The 20833-nt window shown below is 51.6% G+C and overlaps 1 protein-coding gene across 2 annotated transcripts in view; it reads right to left on the reverse strand.

Moving 5' to 3' along the window:
* The window catches only part of LOC143817478 (protein sel-1 homolog 3-like), a 142270-nt gene extending 137558 nt beyond the window's left edge, over nucleotides 1-4712 (reverse strand). Inside the window, exon 1 of one of the 2 annotated variants that reach the window (XM_077298918.1) lies at nucleotides 4431-4712. In XM_077298918.1, the coding sequence (XP_077155033.1) occupies nucleotides 4431-4478 (48 nt within the window). In that variant the 5' untranslated portion in view covers nucleotides 4479-4712. Of the gene's footprint in view, nucleotides 1-1725; nucleotides 1753-4430 lie in introns of those variants that run through there. The other variant, XM_077298919.1, reaches the window with a different exon arrangement.
* Between the last annotated feature and the right edge of the window lie 16121 nt (nucleotides 4713-20833).

The raw sequence follows: 20833 nt of genomic DNA on the forward strand, positions 1-20833 counted from the left end.
GAGGATCATGCACTGCGTCTCCCCCACAGCTTCTCACCTGGTAGAGGATCATGCACAGCGTCTCCCCCACAGCTTCTCACCTTGCAGAGGATCATGCACAGCGTCTCCCCCACAGCTTCTCACCTGGCAGAGGATCATGTACAGCGTCTCCGCCACAGCTTCTCATCTGGCAGAGGATCATTCACAGCGTCTCCCCCATAGTTTCTCACTTGGCAGAGGATCATGCACAGCATGTCCCCCACAGCTTCTCACCTGGCAGAGGATCATGCACAGCGTCTTGTCCACAGCTTCTCACCTGGCAGAGGATCATGCACAGCGTCTCCCCCACAGCTCCTTACCTGACAGAGGATCATGCACAGCGTCTCCGCCACAGCTCCTCACCTGGCAGAAGATCATGCACAGCGTCACCCCCCACAGCTCCTCACCTGGCAGAGGATCATGTACAGCTTCTCCCCAACAGCTTCTCACCTGGCAGAGGATCATGCACAGTGTCTCCCCCACAGTTTCTCAGCTGGCAGAGGATCATGCAGAGTGTCTCCCCCACAGCTTCTCACCTGGCAGAGGATCATGCACAGCGTCTCCCCCACAGCTTCTCACCTGGCAGAGGATCATGTACAGCGTCTCCCCCATAGCTCCTCGCCTGGCATAGTATCATGTACAGCGTCTCCCCCATAGCTTCTCACCTGGCAGATGATCGTGCACAGCGTCTCCCCCACAGCTTCTCACCTGGCAGAGGATCATGTACAGCGTCTCCCCCACAGCTTCTCACCTGGCAGAGGATCATGCACAGCGTCTCCCCCACAGCTGTCACGGGGAGACTAGGTGAGCGAGAGCTAATAACCTGGGCCCCTGCAATTTCCCTCAGACTAGGGAAATCCTGATTGACCCTCTACCTGGAGTTTACACTGATGGTGTGCATGTCCAGGCCTAGAACCTCACCCTGTCTCCTGTTTCAACCCTAGACTGAAACCTTCACCCACCACCCAGTGAAGAGGTAATACACCAATACCCACAGTTAGCACAGAGAAGGATAAAGGAAAATATACACCACGCCACAGTCACTCAGGAATACACTATAAATGTGCGGGGCAAAATAAATACAAATATAGGAAGGAGTAAATAAGACAAAGGAAAATACACCACCAGCAACGACTCTACAGCAACCAGCTCTCCACTCCTGACCGAGATAACAACGCACAAGACAGAAGCTATAAATCGGCGACGCCCAGTGATCAGGAGAACTATTTAAAGGCAATGGGCATGGCCCAGCTTCCAATCCGAGGATCAGGTAAATTACGGTACCCCCGAAACAGCTAGATAAAATCTAGCCGACGCCAATGAGCAAATAGTGGTCAAAAGCGGAATTACCGCTGTCTGTCGAACGACCTGGTCTGAACAGCGTCCGACATGACAACAGCTTTTCACCTGGCAGAGGATCATGTACGGCGTCTCCCCCACAGCTTCTCACCTGGCAGAGGATCATGTACAGCATCTCCCCCACAGCTTCTCACCTGGCACAGGATCATGCACAGTGTCTCCCTCACAGCTTCTCATCTGGCAGAGGATCATGTACAGCGTCTCCCCCACAGCTCCTCACCTGGCAGAGGATCATGTACAGCGTCTCCCCACAGCTTCTCACCTGGCAGAGGATCATGCACAGTGTCTCGCCCAGAGCTTCTCACCTGGCAGAGGATCATGCACAGCGTCTCCCCCACAGCTTCTCACCTGGCAGAGGATCATGCACAGCGTCTCGCCCACAGCTTCTCACCTGGCAGAGGATCATGCACAGCGTCTCCCCCACAGCTTCTCACCTGGCAGAGGATCATGCACAGCATCTCCCCCACAGCTTCTCACCTGGCAGAGGATCATGCACAGCGTCTCCCCCACAGCTTCTCACCTGGCAGAGGATCATATACAGTGTCTCGCCCACAGCTTCTCACCTGGCAGAGGATCATGCACAGCGTCTCCCCCATAGTTTCTCACCTGGCAGAGGATCATGCACAGCATCTCCCCCACAGCTTCTCACCTGGCAGAGGATCATGCACAGCGTCTTGTCCACAGCTTCTCACCTGGCAGAGGATCATGCACAGCGTCTCCCCCACAGCTCCTTACCTGACAGAGGATCATGCACAGCGTCTCCGCCACAGCTCCTCACCTGGCAGAAGATCATGCACAGCGTCACCCCCCACAGCTCCTCACCTGGCAGAGGATCATGTACAGCTTCTCCCCAACAGCTTCTCACCTGGCAGAGGATCATGCACAGCGTCTCCCCCACAGTTTCTCAGCTGGCAGAGGATCATGCAGAGTGTCTCCCCCACAGCTTCTCACCTGGCAGAGGATCATGCACAGCGTCTCCCCCACAGCTTCTCACCTGGCAGAAGATCATGTACAGCGTCTCCCCCATAGCTCCTCGCCTGGCATAGTATCATGTACAGCGTCTCCCCCATAGCTTCTCACCTGGCAGATGATCGTGCACAGCGTCTCCCCCACAGCTTCTCACCTGGCAGAGGATCATGTACAGCGTCTCCCCCACAGCTTCTCACCTGGCAGAGGATCATGCACAGCGTCTCCCCCACAGCTGTCACGGGGAGACTAGGTGAGCGAGAGCTAATAACCTGGGCCCCTGCAATTTCCCTCAGACTAGGGAAATCCTGATTGACCCTCTACCTGGAGTTTACACTGATGGTGTGCATGTCCAGGCCTAGAACCTCACCCTGTCTCCTGTTTCAACCCTAGACTGAAACCTTCACCCACCACCCAGTGAAGAGGTAATACACCAATACCCACAGTTAGCACAGAGAAGGATAAAGGAAAATATACACCACGCCACAGTCACTCAGGAATACACTATAAATGTGCGGGGCAAAATAAATACAAATATAGGAAGGAGTAAATAAGACAAAGGAAAATACACCACCAGCAACGACTCTACAGCAACCAGCTCTCCACTCCAGACCGAGATAACAACGCACAAGACAGAAGCTATAATCGGCGACGCCCAGTGATCAGGAGAACTATTTAAAGGCAATGGGCGTGACCCAGCTTCCAATCCGAGGATCAGGTAAATTACGGTACCCCCGAAACAGCTAGATAAAATCTAGCCGACGCCAATGAGCAAATAGTGGTCAAAAGCGGAATTACCGCTGTCTGTCGAACGACCTGGTCTGAACAGCGTCCGACATGACAACAGCTTTTCACCTGGCAGAGGATCATGTACGGCGTCTCCCCCACAGCTTCTCACCTGGCAGAGGATCATGCACAGCATCTCCCCCACAGCTTCTCACCTGGCACAGGATCATGCACAGTGTCTCCCTCACAGCTTCTCATCTGGCAGAGGATCATGTACAGCGTCTCCCCCACAGCTCCTCACCTGGCAGAGGATCATGTACAGCGTCTCCCCACAGCTTCTCACCTGGCAGAGGATCATGCACAGCGTCTCCCCCACAGCTCCTCACCTGGCAGAGGATCATGCACAGCTTCTCCCCCACAGCTTCTCACCTGGCGGAGGATCATGCACAGCGTCTCCCCCACAGCTTCTCACCTGGCAGAGGATCATGCACAGCGTCTCGCCCACAGCTTCTCACCTGGCAGAGGATCATGCACAGCGTCTCCCCCACAGCTTCTCACCTGGCAGAGGATCATATACATCATCTCCCCAACAGCTTCTCACCTGGCAGAGGATCATGCACAGCGTCTCCCCCACAGCTCATCACCTGGCAGAGGATCATTAACAGCATCTCCCCCACAGCTCCTCACCTGGCAGACGATCATGCACAGCTTCTCCCCAACAGCTTCTCACCTGGCAGAGGATCATGCACAGCATCTCCCCCACAGCTTCTCACCTGGCAGAGGATCATGCACAGCTTCTCACCTGGCAGAGGATCATGCACAGCGTCTCCCCAACAGCTTCTCACCTGGCAGAGGATCATGCACAGCGTCTCCCCAACAGCTTCTCACCTGGCAGAGGATCATGCACAGCGTCTCCCCCACAGCTACTCACCTGGAAGAGGATCATGTACAGCGTCTCCCCCACAGCTTCTCACCTGGCAGAGGATCATGTACAGCGTCTCCCCCACAGCTTCTCACCTGGCAGAGGATCATGCACAGTGTCTCGCCCAGAGCTTCTCACCTGGCAGAGGATCATGCACAGCGTCTCCCCCACAGCTTCTCACCTGGCAGAGGATCATGCACAGCGTCTCGCCCACAGCTTCTCACCTGGCAGAGGATCATGCACAGCGTCTCCCCCACAGCTTCTCACCTGGCAGAGGATCATGCACAGTGTCTCGCCCACAGCTTCTCACCTGGCAGAGGATCATGTACAGCGTCTCCCCCACAGCTTCTCACCTGGCAGAGGATCATGCACAGCGTCTCCCCCACAGCTTCTCACCTGGCAGAGGATCATGCACAGCGTCTCCCCCACAGCTTCTCACCTGGCAGAGGATCATGCACAGCGTCTCTCCCACTCCCCACAGTCCCATTCTTCATATGATGTCCTCGTTTCCTCAGATTGGACTGTGTTCAGCATTCAGCCGGAATATCTGGACCATGTAGACCACCATACCCTGCACCTTATCCAGTCTATGGAGGGTCCAGGAAATCAAGGATCTTCTAGATCAGAATTGACAAGTGTGAACAATGGCTGGTCTCCAGTAGTTGTGGAGTCCCGGGATAGTGTACGGTGTCAGCGTTAGGTACGGCCTCTGGTCGTGGTCGCCTGTCACCTGAAGAATGCGATGTAATACGTGGAGCTTCCGCAGCAAGGGTTAATCCAAAGTCAGGAAAACAATGTTTGTTCTGTCACCTTAACCTTTCAGATCCTGGAAACTTTCTCCATCAGGAGGTAAATAAAATACCGATCCCTGTGGTCCGCCACCATCACTGGGAGTTGTCACAATGGCGAGCCCCCCATTACATCATTGAGGGGTCACTTCTGTGCGGTGTAGAGATTGAGGAGGCCAATATAAGACTGTTACGCACCCCCAGGAAACAGGCGCCCGTCTTAAAGGCATCCGCAGCTGTCACTCAGCCTTTCCAGACTCCTGAACATCGCCATGTGGGCCATCACCCAGCTTTCCCAGGAACAGATATCGCCGACTGCAATTTATATTGGTGTTGGAAGGAGTTAAACGCCATTGGCAGGAGGGAGGCGATCTGCTCCGGCGTTTACATAGCGGTGAGTAAGACACGGATACACGGCGGTGGCGGACACGCGGCGGTACACAACCCACCATGTTTATCTAAAGGGTGTGAAATCTGAGCAAACACGAAGATTGTGAGCTCTGGGACATGGCAGGAAACCATCAGAAAGTGATAGATGGGAGAGGATCCATCATCGCGCGTCACTGCGGAGGATGAGGAGCGCAGTCACCCAGGTGCTGCACTACACCGTCAGTCCCATGTAAATAAGATGGCGACATCAGATAATGGAAGTTCTGCCGCTTTCTAACACACTTTGTATTTATTTTTCTTACTTTCTGCTTGTTGTCAGTGTTTGGGGATCATTCGCCTTTTATATCAGATCCTTGCAGCTTGAGGCGAGGTTCACATTGGTGCAGCTTATTCCGCTGGCCGCGTACGTCTGACGTATATAGCAGCGTTTCCATAGATGAAAGCAGTCAAAATATATTCTGGTCTAGCTTTTTGCCATGTTTTAGCTGGTAATGTGTTGCACAAAAAATGTAGTCAACATAAAAAATAAATAAATGAAAGACTTGCGCCATTTTTCTTCATTATTCTCAATGGAGACGTACTGAAACATGCAGCGGTGCGCCCAATGCGTCCACACCGTAAACTATGTCTGTACCATTAACTGTTAGCCGAGTAAAGAATAAAACCGCGTCAGCAATTTCCAAAAGATAAAAACAAGAAGTAAAAATAAGACGCCAATGACGGAGCGCGGCCGGAGTTTATAGGGAGGTGACTGGCTCTGTACAGAGTCACTCATCAGTATAAGGCTGCCGTCACACTATCAGTATTTTACATCAGTATTTGTAATATGGTGATAAATGCAGAAGTGGAGCAGATGTTTCTATTATACTTTTCCTCTAATTGTTCCACTCCTGGTTTTGGTTACATATACTGGGGTAAAAAACTGACCAAATACTGCTAGTGTGACCGCAGCCTAAGAGCGCACCGGCCCTTTAACCAGAGCATACAGGTGTGTAGCAGGCGGCGTGCACGCACAGGTACAGGCCCACTACAGCCGCGCTCCCCTGTGCTCCGCTGTGTCCGGATTCCTTATCCTGTTACTGATCCTTCACGGACACTGATTACATGGAAGGAGGGACGACGCTTCTCCCAAGGCCTCACCTGTTCTGCTACAGGAGGGCTCCCGTTACACCTTCCCCGATCAGACAGGTGCCCGGCCGCACTGAATATTCACAGCCATCCAAAAATAATCCCAACGGCTCCAAATAATTAGCAAACCTGATCCACAGGGAATGGAAATGGAGCGGAAGAGGAGATCTTATCAACAGGGAGAGGAGACTATCATAGAGGGGCCGCAGGGAGAGGAGACTATCATAGAGGGGCCGCAGGGAGAGGACAATATCATAGAGGGGCCGCAGGGAGAGGACACTATCATACAGGGGCCCTGGGAGAGGAGACTATCATATAGGGGCCCTGGGAGAGGAGACTATCATACAGGGGGCCCAGAGAGTGGAGACTATCATATAGGGGCCGCAGGGAGAGGAGACTATCATATAGGGGCCGCAGGGAGAGGAGACTATCATACAGGGGGCTCAGGGAGAGGAGACTATCATACAGGGGGCCCAGAGAGTGGAGAATATCATAGAGGGGCCGCAGGGAGAGGAGACTATCATAGAGGGGCCGCAGGGAGAGGACACTATCATACAGGTGCCCCAGGGAGAGGAGACTGTCATACAGGGGCCCTGGGAGAGGAGACTATCATAGAGGGGCCACAGGGAGAGGAGACTATCATAGAGGGGCCGCAGGGAGAGGAGACTGTCATACAGGGGGCCCAGAGAGTGGAGACTATCATATAGGGGCCGCAGGGAGAGGAGACTATCATACAGGGGGCTCAGGGAGTGGAGACTATCATACAGGGGACTCAGGGAGTGTAGACTATCATACAGGGGGCCCAGGGAGAGGAGACTATCATACAGGGGGCTCAGGGAGTGGAGACTATCATACAGGGGGCCCAGGGAGAGGAGACTATCATACAGGGGGCTCAGGGAGTGGAGACTATCATACAGGGGACCCAGGGAGTGTAGACTATCATACAGGGGACCCAGGGAGAGGAGACTATCATACAGGGGCCCCAGGGAGAGGAGAATATCATAGAGGGGCCGCAGGGAGAGGACACTATCATACAGGGGGCCCAGGGAGAGGAGACTATCATACAGGGGGCACAGAGAGAGGAGACTATCATATAGGGGCCCTGGGAGAGGAGACTATCATACAGGGGGCCCAGAGAGTGGAGACTATCATATAGGGGCCGCAGGGAGAGGAGACTATCATACAGGGGCTCCAAGGAGAGGAGACTGTCATACAGGGGCCCTGGGAGAGGAGACTATCATACAGGGGGCCCAGAGAGTGGAGACTATCATATAGGGGCCGCAGGGAGAGGAGACTATCATATAGGGGCCGCAGGGAGAGGAGACTATCATACAGGGGGCTCAGGGAGTGGAGACTATCATACAGGGGACCCAGGGAGTGTAGACTATCATACAGGGGACCCAGGGAGTGGAGACTATCATACAGGGGACCCAGGGAGTGTAGGCTATCATACAGGGGCCCCAGGGAGTGGAGACTATCATACAGGGGGCCCAGGGAGTGGAGACTATCATACAGGGGGCCCAAGAGGGGAGACTATCATACAGGGGCCCCAGGGAGTGTAGAATATCATACAGGGGGCCCAGGGAGAGGAGACTATCATACAGGGGCCCCAGGGAGTGTAGAATATCATACAGGGGCCCCAGGGAGTGAAGACTATCATACAGGGGCCCCAGGGAGTGGAGACTATCATACAGGGGCCCCAGGGAGTGGAGACTATCATACAGGGGCCCCAGGGAGTGAAGACTATCATACAGGGGCCCCAGGGAGTGGAGACTATCATACAGGGGCCCCAGGGAGTGGAGACTATCATACAGGGGCCCCAGGGAGTGGAGACTGTCAAACAGGGGCCCCAGTGAGTGGAGACTGTCATACAGGGGGCCCAGGGAGTGGAGACTATCATACAGGGGGCTCAGGGAGTGGAGACTATCATACAGGGGGCCCAGGGAGTGGAGACTATCATACAGGGGGCTCAGGGAGTGGAGACTATCATACAGGGGCCCCAGGGAGTGGAGACTATCATACAGGGGCCCCAGGGAGTGGAGACTATAATACAGGGGCCCCAGGGGGTGGAGACTGTCATACAGGGGGCCCAGGGAGAGGAGACTATCATACAGGGGGCTCAGGGAGTGGAGACTATCATACAGGGGGCCCAGGGAGTGGAGACTATCATACAGGGGGCCCAGGGAGAGGAGACTATCATACAGGGGCCCCAGGGAGTGGAGACTATCATACAGGGGACTCAGGGAGTGTAGACTATCATACAGGGGCCCCAGGGAGTGGAGACTATCATACAGGGGGCTCAGGGAGTGGAGACTATCATACAGGGGCCCCAGGGAGTGGAGACTATCATACAGGGGCCCCAGGGAGTGGAGACTATAATACAGGGGCCCCAGGGAGTGGAGACTGTCATACAGGGGGCCCAGGGAGAGGAGACTATCATACAGGGGGCTCAGGGAGTGGAGACTATCATACAGGGGGCCCAGGGAGTTGAGACTATCATACAGGGGGCTCAGGGAGTGGAGACTATCATACAGGGGGCCCAGGGAGTGGAGACTATCATACAGGGGACTCAGCGAGTGTAGACTATCATACAGGGGCCCCAGGGAGTGGAGACTATCATACAGGGGGCCCAGGGAGAGGAGACTGTCATACAGGGGGCTCAGGGAGTGGAGACTATCATACAGGGGGCCCAGGGAGTGGAGACTGTCATACAGGGGGCTCAGGGAGTGGAGACTATAATACAGGGGCCCCAGGGAGTGGAGACTATCATACAGGGGGCCCAGGGAGAGGAGACTGTCATACAGGGGGCTCAGGGAGTGGAGACTATCATACAGGGGGCCCAGGGAGTGGAGACTGTCATACAGGGGGCTCAGGGAGTGGAGACTATCATACAGGGGGCCCAGGGAGTGGAGACTATCATACAGGGGGCACAGGGAGTGGAGACTATCATACAGGGGGCCCAGGGAGAGGAGACTATCATACAGGGGGCCCAGGGAGTGGAGACTATCATACAGGGGCCCCAGGGAGTGGAGACTGTCAAACAGGGGCCCCAGTGAGTGGAGACTGTCATACAGGGGGCCCAGGGAGTGGAGACTATCATACAGGGGGCTCAGGGAGTGGAGACTATCATACAGGGGGCCCAGGGAGTGGAGACAATCATACAGGGGGCTCAGGGAGTGGAGACTATCATACAGGGGCCCCAGGGAGTGGAGACTATCATACAGGGGCCCCAGGGAGTGGAGACTATAATACAGGGGCCCCAGGGGGTGGAGACTGTCATACAGGGGGCCCAGGGAGAGGAGACTATCATACAGGGGGCTCAGGGAGTGGAGACTATGATACAGGGGGCCCAGGGAGTGGAGACTATCATACAGGGGGCCCAGGGAGAGGAGACTATCATACAGGGGCCCCAGGGAGTGGAGACTATCATACAGGGGACTCAGGGAGTGTAGACTATCATACAGGGGCCCCAGGGAGTGGAGACTATCATACAGGGGGCTCAGGGAGTGGAGACTATCATACAGGGGCCCCAGGGAGTGGAGACTATCATACAGGGGCCCCAGGGAGTGGAGACTATAATACAGGGGCCCCAGGGAGTGGAGACTGTCATACAGGGGGCCCAGGGAGAGGAGACTATCATACAGGGGGCTCAGGGAGTGGAGACTATCATACAGGGGGCCCAGGGAGTTGAGACTATCATACAGGGGGCTCAGGGAGTGGAGACTATCATACAGGGGGCCCAGGGAGTGGAGACTATCATACAGGGGACTCAGCGAGTGTAGACTATCATACAGGGGCCCCAGGGAGTGGAGACTATCATACAGGGGGCCCAGGGAGAGGAGACTGTCATACAGGGGGCTCAGGGAGTGGAGACTATCATACAGGGGGCTGTCATGATTCTCAATGGCGAGAGAACATAGCCCAGCATATATGAGAACTAGCTCTTGGAAGATGGAAACTATACTGACCATGAACTAAACCTGCCGCACAACTAGAAGTGGCCGGGTAGCATGCCTACGTTTTTTATCCCTAGATGCCCAGCGCCAGCCGGAGAACTACCTAATCCTAGCAGAGGAAAAGACAGTCCTGGCTCACCTCTAGAGAAATTTTCCCAAAAGGCAGACAGAGGCCCCCACATATATTGGCGGTGATTTTAGATGAAATGACAAACGTAGTATGAAAATAGGTTTAGCAAAATCGAGGTCCGCTTACTAGATAGCATGAAGACAGAAAGGGCACTTTCATGGTCAGCAGAAAACCCTATCAAAACACCATCCAGAAATTACTTTAATACTCTAGCATTAACTCATAACACCAGAGTGGCAATTTCCGCTCACAAGAGCTTTCCAGACACAGTAACGAAACAGCAGCTGTGAACAGGAACAAAATGCAAAAACACACAAGGACAAAAGTCCAACTTAGCTAGGAGTTGTCTAGTAGCAGGAACATGCACAGAAGGCTTCTGATTACATTGTTGACCGGCATGAAACTGACAGAGGAGCAAGGTTATATAGCGACTCCCACATCCTGATAGGAGCAGGTGAACAGAGGGGATGATGCACACAAGTACAATTCCACAAGTGGCCACCGGGGGAGCCCAGAATCCAATTTCACAACAGTACCCCCCCCTCAAGGAGGGGGCACCGAACCCTCACCCGAACCACCAGGGCGATCAGGATGAGCCCTATGAAAGGCACGGACAAGATCGGAGGCATGAACATCAGAGGCAGTGACCCAAGAATTATCCTCCTGACCGTATCCCTTCCATTTGACCAGATACTGGAGTTTCCGTCTGGAAACACGAGAGTCTAAGATCTTTTCCACAACGTACTCCAACTCACCCTCAACCAACACCGGAGCAGGAGGCTCAACGGAAGGCACAGCCGGTACCTCATACCTGCGCAACAATGACCGATGAAAAACATTATGAATCGAAAAGGATGCAGGGAGGTCCAAACGGAAGGACACAGGGTTAAGAATCTCCAATATCTTGTACGGGCCGATGAACCGAGGCTTAAACTTAGGAGAAGAAACCCTCATAGGGACAAAACGAGAAGACAACCACACCAAGTCCCCAACACAAAGCCGAGGACCAACACGACGACGGCGGTTGGCAAAAAGCTGAGTCTTCTCCTGGGACAACTTCAAATTGTCCACCACCTGCCCCCAAATCTGATGCAACCTCTCCACCACAGCATCCACTCCAGGACAATCCGAAGATTCCACTTGACCGGAGGAAAATCGAGGATGAAACCCCGAATTACAGAAAAACGGGGACACCAAGGTGGCAGAGCTGGCCCGATTATTGAGGGCGAACTCCGCCAAAGGCAAAAAAGCAACCCAATCATCCTGATCCGCAGACACAAAACACCTCAAATATGTCTCCAAGGTCTGATTAGTCCGCTCGGTCTGGCCATTAGTCTGAGGATGGAAAGCAGACGAAAAAGACAAATCTATGCCCATCCTAGCACAGAATGCCCGCCAAAATCTAGACACGAATTGGGTCCCTCTGTCAGAAACGATATTCTCCGGAATACCATGCAAACGAACAACATTTTGAAAAAACATAGGAACCAACTCGGAAGAAGAAGGCAACTTAGGCAAGGGAACCAGATGGACCATCTTAGAGAAACGGTCACACACCACCCAGATGACAGACATCTTCTGAGAAACAGGCAGATCCGAAATAAAATCCATCGAGATGTGCGTCCAAGGCCTCTTCGGGATAGGCAAGGGTAACAACAATCCACTAGCCCGAGAACAACAAGGCTTGGCCCGAGCACAAACGTCACAAGACTGCACAAAGCCTCGCACATCTCGTGACAGGGAAGGCCACCAGAAGGACCTTGCCACCAAATCCCTGGTACCAAAGATTCCAGGATGACCTGCCAACGCAGAAGAATGAACCTCAGAGATGACTCTACTGGTCCAATCATCAGGAACAAACAGTCTACCAGGTGGGCAACGATCAGGTCTATCCGCCTGAAACTCCTGCAAGGCCCGCCGCAGGTCTGGAGAAACGGCAGACAATATCACTCCATCTTTAAGGATACCTGTGGGCTCAGAATTACCAGGGGAGTCAGGCTCAAAACTCCTAGAAAGGGCATCCGCCTTAACATTCTTAGAACCCGGTAGGTAAGACACCACAAAATTAAACCGAGAGAAAAACAACGACCAGCGCGCCTGTCTAGGATTCAGGCGCCTGGCAGACTCAAGGTAAATTAAATTTTTGTGGTCAGTCAATACCACCACCTGATGTCTGGCCCCCTCAAGCCAGTGACGCCACTCCTCAAAAGCCCACTTCATGGCCAAAAGCTCCCGATTCCCAATATCATAATTCCGCTCGGCGGGCGAAAATTTACGGGAAAAAAAGGCACAAGGTCTCATCACGGAGCAGTCTGAACTTCTCTGCGACAACACCGCCCCAGCTCCGATTTCAGAAGCGTCGACCTCAACCTGAAAAGGAAGAGCAACATCAGGCTGACGCAACACTGGGGCGGAAGAAAAGCGGCGCTTGAGCTCCCGAAAGGCCTCCACAGCATCAGGGGACCAATCAGCAACATCAGCACCCTTCTTAGTCAAATCAGTCAATGGTTTTACAACATCAGAAAAACCAGCAATAAATCGACGATAAAAGTTAGCAAAGCCCAAAAATTTCTGAAGACTCTTAAGAGAAGAGGGTTGCGTCCAATCACCAATAGCCTGAACCTTGACAGGATCCATCTCGATGGAAGAGGGGGAAAAAATGTATCCCAAGAAGGAAATCTTTTGAACCCCAAAAACACACTTAGAACCCTTCACACACAAGGAATTAGACCGCAAAACCTGAAAAACCCTCCTGACCTGCTGGACATGAGAGTCCCAGTCATCCGAAAAAATCAGAATATCATCCAGATACACAATCATAAATTTATCCAAATAATCGCGGAAAATGTCATGCATAAAGGACTGGAAGACTGAAGGGGCATTTGAAAGACCAAAAGGCATCACCAAATACTCAAAATGGCCCTCGGGCGTATTAAATGCGGTTTTCCACTCATCCCCCTGCTTGATTCGCACCAAATTATACGCCCCACGGAGATCAATCTTAGAGAACCACTTGGCCCCCTTTATACGAGCAAACAAATCAGTAAGCAGTGGTAACGGATATTGATATTTAACCGTGATTTTATTCAAAAGTCGATAATCAATACACGGCCTCAAAGAGCCGTCTTTCTTAGACACAAAGAAAAAACCGGCTCCTAAGGGAGATGACGAAGGACGAATATGTCCCTTTTCCAAGGACTCCTTTATATATTCTCGCATAGCCGCGTGTTCAGGCACAGACAGATTAAATAAACGACCCTTAGGGTATTTACTACCCGGGATCAAGTCTATGGCACAATCGCACTCCCGGTGCGGAGGTAGTGAACCAACCTTGGGTTCTTCAAAAACGTCATGAAAGTCAGACAAGAATTCAGGAATCTCAGAGGGAATAGATGATGAAATGGAAACCAAAGGTACGTCCCCATGAGTTCCTTTACATCCCCAGCTTAACACAGACATAGCTCTCCAGTCGAGGACTGGGTTATGAGATTGCAGCCATGGCAATCCCAGCACCAAAACATCATGTAGATTATACAGCACCAGAAAGCGAATAACCTCCTGGTGATCCGGATTAACACGCATAGTCACTTGTGTCCAGTATTGTGGTTTATTACTAGCCAATGGGGTGGAGTCAATCCCTTTCAGAGGTATCGGAGCCTCCAATGGCTCCAAATCATACCCACAGCGTTTGGCAAAGGACCAATCCATAAGACTCAAAGCAGCGCCAGAGTCGACATAGGCGTCTGCGGTAATAGATGACAAAGAACAAATCAGGGTCACAGATAGAATAAACTTAGACGGTAAAGTGCTAATTGAAACAGACTTGTCAGGCTTCTTAGTACGCTTAGAGCATGCTGATATAACATGAGTTGAATCACCACAATAGAAGCACAACCCATTTTTTCGTCTAAAATTCTGCCGCTCGCTTCTGGACAGAATTCTATCACATTGCATATTTTCTGGCGTTTTCTCAGTAGACACCGCCAAATGGTGCACAGGTTTGCGCTCCCGCAGACGCCTATCGATCTGAATAGCCATCGTCATGGACTCATTCAGACTCGCAGGCACAGGGAACCCCACCATAACATCCTTAATGGCATCAGAGAGACCTTCTCTGAAAATCGCCGCCAGGGCGCACTCATTCCACTGAGTAAGCACAGACCATTTGCGGAATTTTTGGCAGTATATTTCAGCTTCATCTTGCCCCTGAGACAAGGACATCAAGGCCTTTTCCGCCTGAAGCTCTAAATGAGGTTCCTCATAAAGCAACCCCAAGGCCAGAAAAAACGCATCCACATTGAGCAACGCAGGATCCCCTGGTGCCAATGCAAAAGCCCAGTCCTGAGGGTCGCCCCGGAGCAAGGAAATTACAATCCTGACCTGCTGTGCAGGGTCTCCGGCAGAGCGAGACTTCAGGGACAAAAACAATTTGCAATTATTTTTAAAATTTTGAAAGTGAGATCTATTCCCCGAGAAGAATTCAGGCAAAGGAATTCTAGGCTCAGACATAGGTGCATGAACAACAAAATCTTGCAAATTTTGTACCTTTGTGGCGAGATTATTCAAACCTGTAGCTACACTCTGAAGATCCATTTGAAACAGGTGAACACAGGGCCATTCAAGGATTAGAAGGAGAGAAAGAGAGGAAGGCTGCAGTATAGGCAGACTAGCAAGTGATTCAATTAAGAGCACACTCAGAACTAGAGGAAAAAAAAAAAAAAAAAAATTGTAGCAGACTTCTTTTTTCTCTCCTTTCTCAGCCAGTAATTTAACCCTTTTTTGGGCCGGTCAAACTGTCATGATTCTCAATGGCGAGAGAACATAGCCCAGCATATATGAGAACTAGCTTTTGGAAGATGGAAACTATACTGACCATGAACTAAACCTGCCGCACAACTAGAAGTGGCCGGGTAGCATGCCTACGTTTTTTATCCCTAGATGCCCAGCGCCAGCCGGAGAACTACCTAATCCTAGCAGAGGAAAAGACAGTCCTGGCTCACCTCTAGAGAAATTTTCCCAAAAGGCAGACAGAGGCCCCCACATATATTGGCGGTGATTTTAGATGAAATGACAAACGTAGTATGAAAATAGGTTTAGCAAAATCGAGGTCCGCTTACTAGATAGCATGAAGACAGAAAGGACACTTTCATGGTCAGCAGAAAACCCTATCAAAACACCATCCAGAAATTCCTTTAAGACTCTAGCATTAACTCATAACACCAGAGTGGCAATTTCCGCTCACAAGAGCTTTCCAGACACAGTAACGAAACAGCAGCTGTGAACAGGAACAAAATGCAAAAACACACAAGGACAAAAGTCCAACTTAGCTAGGAGTTGTCTAGTAGCAGGAACATGCACAGAAGGCTTCTGATTACATTGTTGACCGGCATGAAACTGACAGAGGAGCAAGGTTATATAGCGACTCCCACATCCTGATAGGAGCAGGTGAACAGAGGGGATGATGCACACAAGTACAATTCCACAAGTGGCCACCGGGGGAGCCCAGAATCCAATTTCACAACAGGGGGCCCAGGGAGTGGAGACTGTCATACAGGGGGCTCAGGGAGTGGAGACTATAATACAGGGGCCCCAGGGAGTGGAGACTATCATACAGGGGGCCCAGGGAGAGGAGACTGTCATACAGGGGGCTCAGGGAGTGGAGACTATCATACAGGGGGCCCAGGGAGTGGAGACTGTCATACAGGGGGCTCAGGGAGTGGAGACTATCATACAGGGGGCCCAGGGAGTGGAGACTATCATACAGGGGGCCCAGAGTGGAGACTGTCATGCAAGGTCCTCAAGGAATGGAGATTCATACAGGGTCACGAGGGAGTGTAGATTATCGTACAGGGTCACGAGGGAGTGGAGGTTATATCTCTGTGATATTTTACTCGGTCATCAGGGATTACAGGTCACCAAGAACTATATCACTAGGATAGTTTACGGTGTCATCACAGATTACAGGCAAATCTAGTAGGTCACCACAAAGGGAAAGCTCTCATACCAGTTCCCCAGGGACAGGCGGCTGTTCTCCTGGATCACCAAGAAGTCCAGGCTATCTTACTAGATCACCAGGAAGTGGAGACTGTCCTACCAGGCCACTGGGGAGTGGAGGAAGTCCTGATATGTTCAGGTTTGTCAACTTCATTTTTTATCTTTTCTGGATAACTGGTTCAGAAATCCCATTTTGTACAGACACATTGGAATTCCATAATAAATTGTTAAAGGGATTGTCCCATGAACAAAGTTCATTTTAATTAGTAGATCTTGGAATAATAATAAGTTCCACATTTGGATGTGTTTAAAAAAATGTTCCTGTCCTGAGATATTCTTATACCTGTGCCCCTGCTGAGTTCTGTGTAATGGCTGTGTCCAACTATGCAGTGCTGCTTTAGTTCATGGTGGGCACATACCACAGCCAGTGGTGGATTACAATGAGGTCAATCTGGGCGGTAGCCCAGGGCCCAGTGGTGTGGGGGGGGGGCCCTAGGCTACCGCTCAGATTGACCTCAGCCGCCATCAGGGCATTACCCTGACTGGCGTATGGGGCCTGGTGGACAGAGGGGCCCGCATTGGGCCCCGTCTCATCTGTTCACCAGACCCCTACCGGCGCTGCGGCAGTTTAACACTATTGACGTTCGGGCCCGCACCCGCATGTCAATAGTTAACAGCCGCCAGCCAATCGGAGGCTGGCAGCTGACGTCAGCCGCAGAGCGCACATCGCAGGCATCTGACGTCATTGTCACTGGCGAGTGCACGCTGCTGGAGGGAGCCAGGTAAAAAGAACTTTTTTTTTAAAATTTATTGAGAGCAGCAAAATGGGGGGCCCGGGGCAGAATGCTGGAGACCATGGGGGTGGGGGGGTTATCAGAATGCTGGACACACTGGGGGCAGAATGCTGGACACACTGGGGGCAATATGCTGGATACACTGGGGGCAGAAATGCTGGACACACTGGGGGCAATATGCTGGACACACAGATGGGGTAAGATTGGAGACAGATGGGGAAGAAAGGAGACAGATGGGGCAGGATTGGAGACAGATGGGGCAGAATGGAGACAGATGGGGCAGGATTGGAGAAAGATGGGGCAGGATTAGAGACAGATGGGGCAGAATGGAGTCAGATGGGGCAGGAATGGAGACAGATGGGGCAGGATTGAAGATAGATGGGGCAGAATGGAGTCAGATGGGGCAGGATTGAAGACAGATGGTGCAGGATTGGAGACAGATGGGGCAAGAATGGAGACAGATGGGGCAGGATTGAAGACAGATGGGGCAGGATTGGAGACAGATGGGGCAGAATGGAGACAGATGGGGCAGGATTGGAGAAAGATGGGGCAGGATTAGAGACAAATGGGGCAGGAATGAAGACAGATGGGGCAGGATTGAAGACAGATGGGGCAGGATTGGAGACAGATGAGGAAGAATGGAGACAGATGGGGCAGGAATGGAGACAGATGGGGCAGGATTGAAGATAGATGGGGCAGAATGGAGTCAGATGGGGCAGGATTGAAGACAGATGGTGCAGGATTGGAGACAGATGGGGCAAGAATGGAGACAGATGGGGCAGGATTGAAGACAGATGGGGCAGGATTGGAGACAGATGGGGCAGAATGGAGACAGATGGGGCAGGATTGGAGAAAGATGGGGCAGGATTAGAGACAAATGGGGCAGGAATGGAGACAGATGGGGCAGGAGTGAAGACAGAAGGGGCAGGATTGAAGACAGATGGGGCAGAATGGAGACAGATGGGGCAGGAATGGAGAAAGATGGGGCAGAATGGAGACATATGGGGCAGGATTGGAGACAGATGAGGAAGAATGGAGACAGATGGGGCAGGATTGAAGACAGAAGGGGCAGGATTGAAGACAGATGGGGCAGAATGGAGACAGATGGGGCAGGATTGGAGAAAGATGGGGCAGGATTAGAGTCAAATGGGGCAGGAATGGAGACAGATGGGGCAGGATTGAAGACAGATGGGGCAGGATTGGAGACAAATGGGGCAGGATTGAAGACAGATGGGGCAGAATGGAGACAGATGGGGCAGGATTGAAGACAGATGGGGCAGGATTGAAGACAGATGGGGCAGGATTGAAGACAAATGGGGCAGGATTGAAGACAGATGTGGCAGGATTGAAGACAGATAGGACAGGATTGAAGACAGATGGGGCAGGATTGAAGACAGATGGGACAGGATTGAAGACAGATGGGGCAGGATTGGAGACAAATGGGGCAGGATTGAAGACAGATGGGGCAGGATTGAAGACAGATAGGACAGGATTGAAGACAGATGGGGCAGGATTGAAGACAGATGGGGCAGGATTGAAGACAAATGGGGCAGGATTGAAGACAGATGGGACAGGATTGAAGACAGATGGGGCAGGATTGAAGACAGATGGGGCAGGATTGAAGACAGATGGGGCAGGATTGGAGACAAATGGGGCAGGATTGAAGACAGATGGGGCAGGATTGAAGACAGATAGGACAGGATTGAAGACAGATGGGGCAGGATTGAAGACAGATGGGACAGGATTGAAGACAGATGGGGCAGGATTGAAGACAGATGGGGCAGGATTGAAGACAGATGGGGCAGGATTGGAGACATAGGGGGCAGAATGGAGATATAGGGCATGATTGGAGACACGGGGGGCAGGATTGGAGACAGATCGGGCAGGATCATGGGGCAGGATGGATACAATGGAGACAGATGGGGCAGGATGGGGAGATCATATGGGGCAGAATGGATACTCATGAGGGCAGGATGGGAGAACATATGGCTGGAGCCAGGAATGAGACACACGGGGCCAGGGTGGGGAATATTATTACCATAGGGGCTAATTAAGGGATATTATTACTGCAGTCATGTATTTATTTTATTTTTTGAGTATACTGTTATAAACGGGGGGGCGGTCCTGTTACTGTGTAGAGTGACACTATGTCGCCTCTTTTTCTTCATGTGGTGTAATGTAGAAGTTGGGAAAAGTTAAATAATGTGTTCTACAAGCGGAGCTCGAGATAACTGTGTTATTTCCTGCAGAAACGAGTCCTGGCTGGATGAAGTGACGGCGGTCTGTGCTGGATGAAAGATGAAGGACTTCACCTAGAGACGTCACTGGTGAGTCAGTGTGTTACCTATACACTAGTATAGGATATACTTGGCACACTGGTAGGGGTCTGATGCAAAATGTGTTTATTTTATACATACAGTATTTACACGATTCAAACGTTTCGGTCTACCAAGGACCTTCATCAGTGTGCTCTACAAATAAACACAACAAAGTGCATAGACATAATCCGGAACCAAAATAGATAAAATGACAGGAAAATAAGTATATACAGGTAAATACATCTGGTCACATATGATAGAAGGATTGAAACCAATAAAAGACACTCAAAACAAAATAAACCGTCTATATGCAAAGTATGTCGCACGAATGCGAGTGAGATACGTGGGAGCCTCATAGGGACTTAGAACTAGATGATAGAGTGTGGAATTAGAGGGTCATGAAGTGGAAAGAGGGGTACATACCTATAGAGAACTGTAAGGCTATAAAGCATAGACCCTTAGGAGTGATATTGCACCTGTAGTGAAATAGAAATGATATATCTCACTATGTACGGCTGGCATGCATCAAAACGTATGGTGCAAGACTAAGGCTTAGATTATAAAGTGTGGCGTTGGTGGGTAGTGAAATGGAGAAATAAGTACATACCTATAGAGAGCTGGAAAGGGTATAAAGCATAGACCCTTGAGAGTAATATTGCATCTGTAGTGAAAAAGGTAAATACATCTCTATATGTACGGCTAGCATCCATGGAAACGTACAGGTGCAATGGCTAAGGGCTGTATGGACGTACCAAAATAATTGGATAAACCAGGAAATCCTGAATAGAGGGCTCTAGACCAGCATGTTATTAGGATACCACATGATAGTGAGGAGTCCATGCGGCATGTGGCCGCTCTCTTATGAGGCACTTACCGAGTCTTGAGGGAGGCGGTAGAGAGAGGAGACGGACGCGGTATCCACCGCAGGTCACAGGAGCTGGATAGCGGCGGTACATTGTCCCTGAATGCCAGAGCTTATGAAGCCCTGTGCGTGCGCAGTAACCGGCCAAAAACCGGAAAGGGAGGACTGGAAGTGACGCGCACGTGCGCATAAAATGAATGCTGATATGGTGTGCGTTCCACAGGAGAAGAGGTGGTGACTGATGCGTGCCAGGAGGGGTGGCTAATCCCATTGGACGCACTATCCCGTCAAGGTGACCTGGGACTTAATTGCCAGTGACAGGACAGTACGTCCAGTGCGATCAGCCGAGTTCTCGGGGGGAGCGCGGCCGATCGCGGCCGGGTGTCAGCTGATTATTACAGCTGACATCCGGCACTATGTGCCAGGAGCGGTCACGGACCGCCCCCGGCACACTAACCCCCGGCACACTGTGATCAAACATG

This window comes from Ranitomeya variabilis, chromosome 3 (genome assembly GCF_051348905.1).
Source record: "Ranitomeya variabilis isolate aRanVar5 chromosome 3, aRanVar5.hap1, whole genome shotgun sequence".
Taxonomy (NCBI): Eukaryota; Metazoa; Chordata; class Amphibia; order Anura; family Dendrobatidae; genus Ranitomeya; species Ranitomeya variabilis.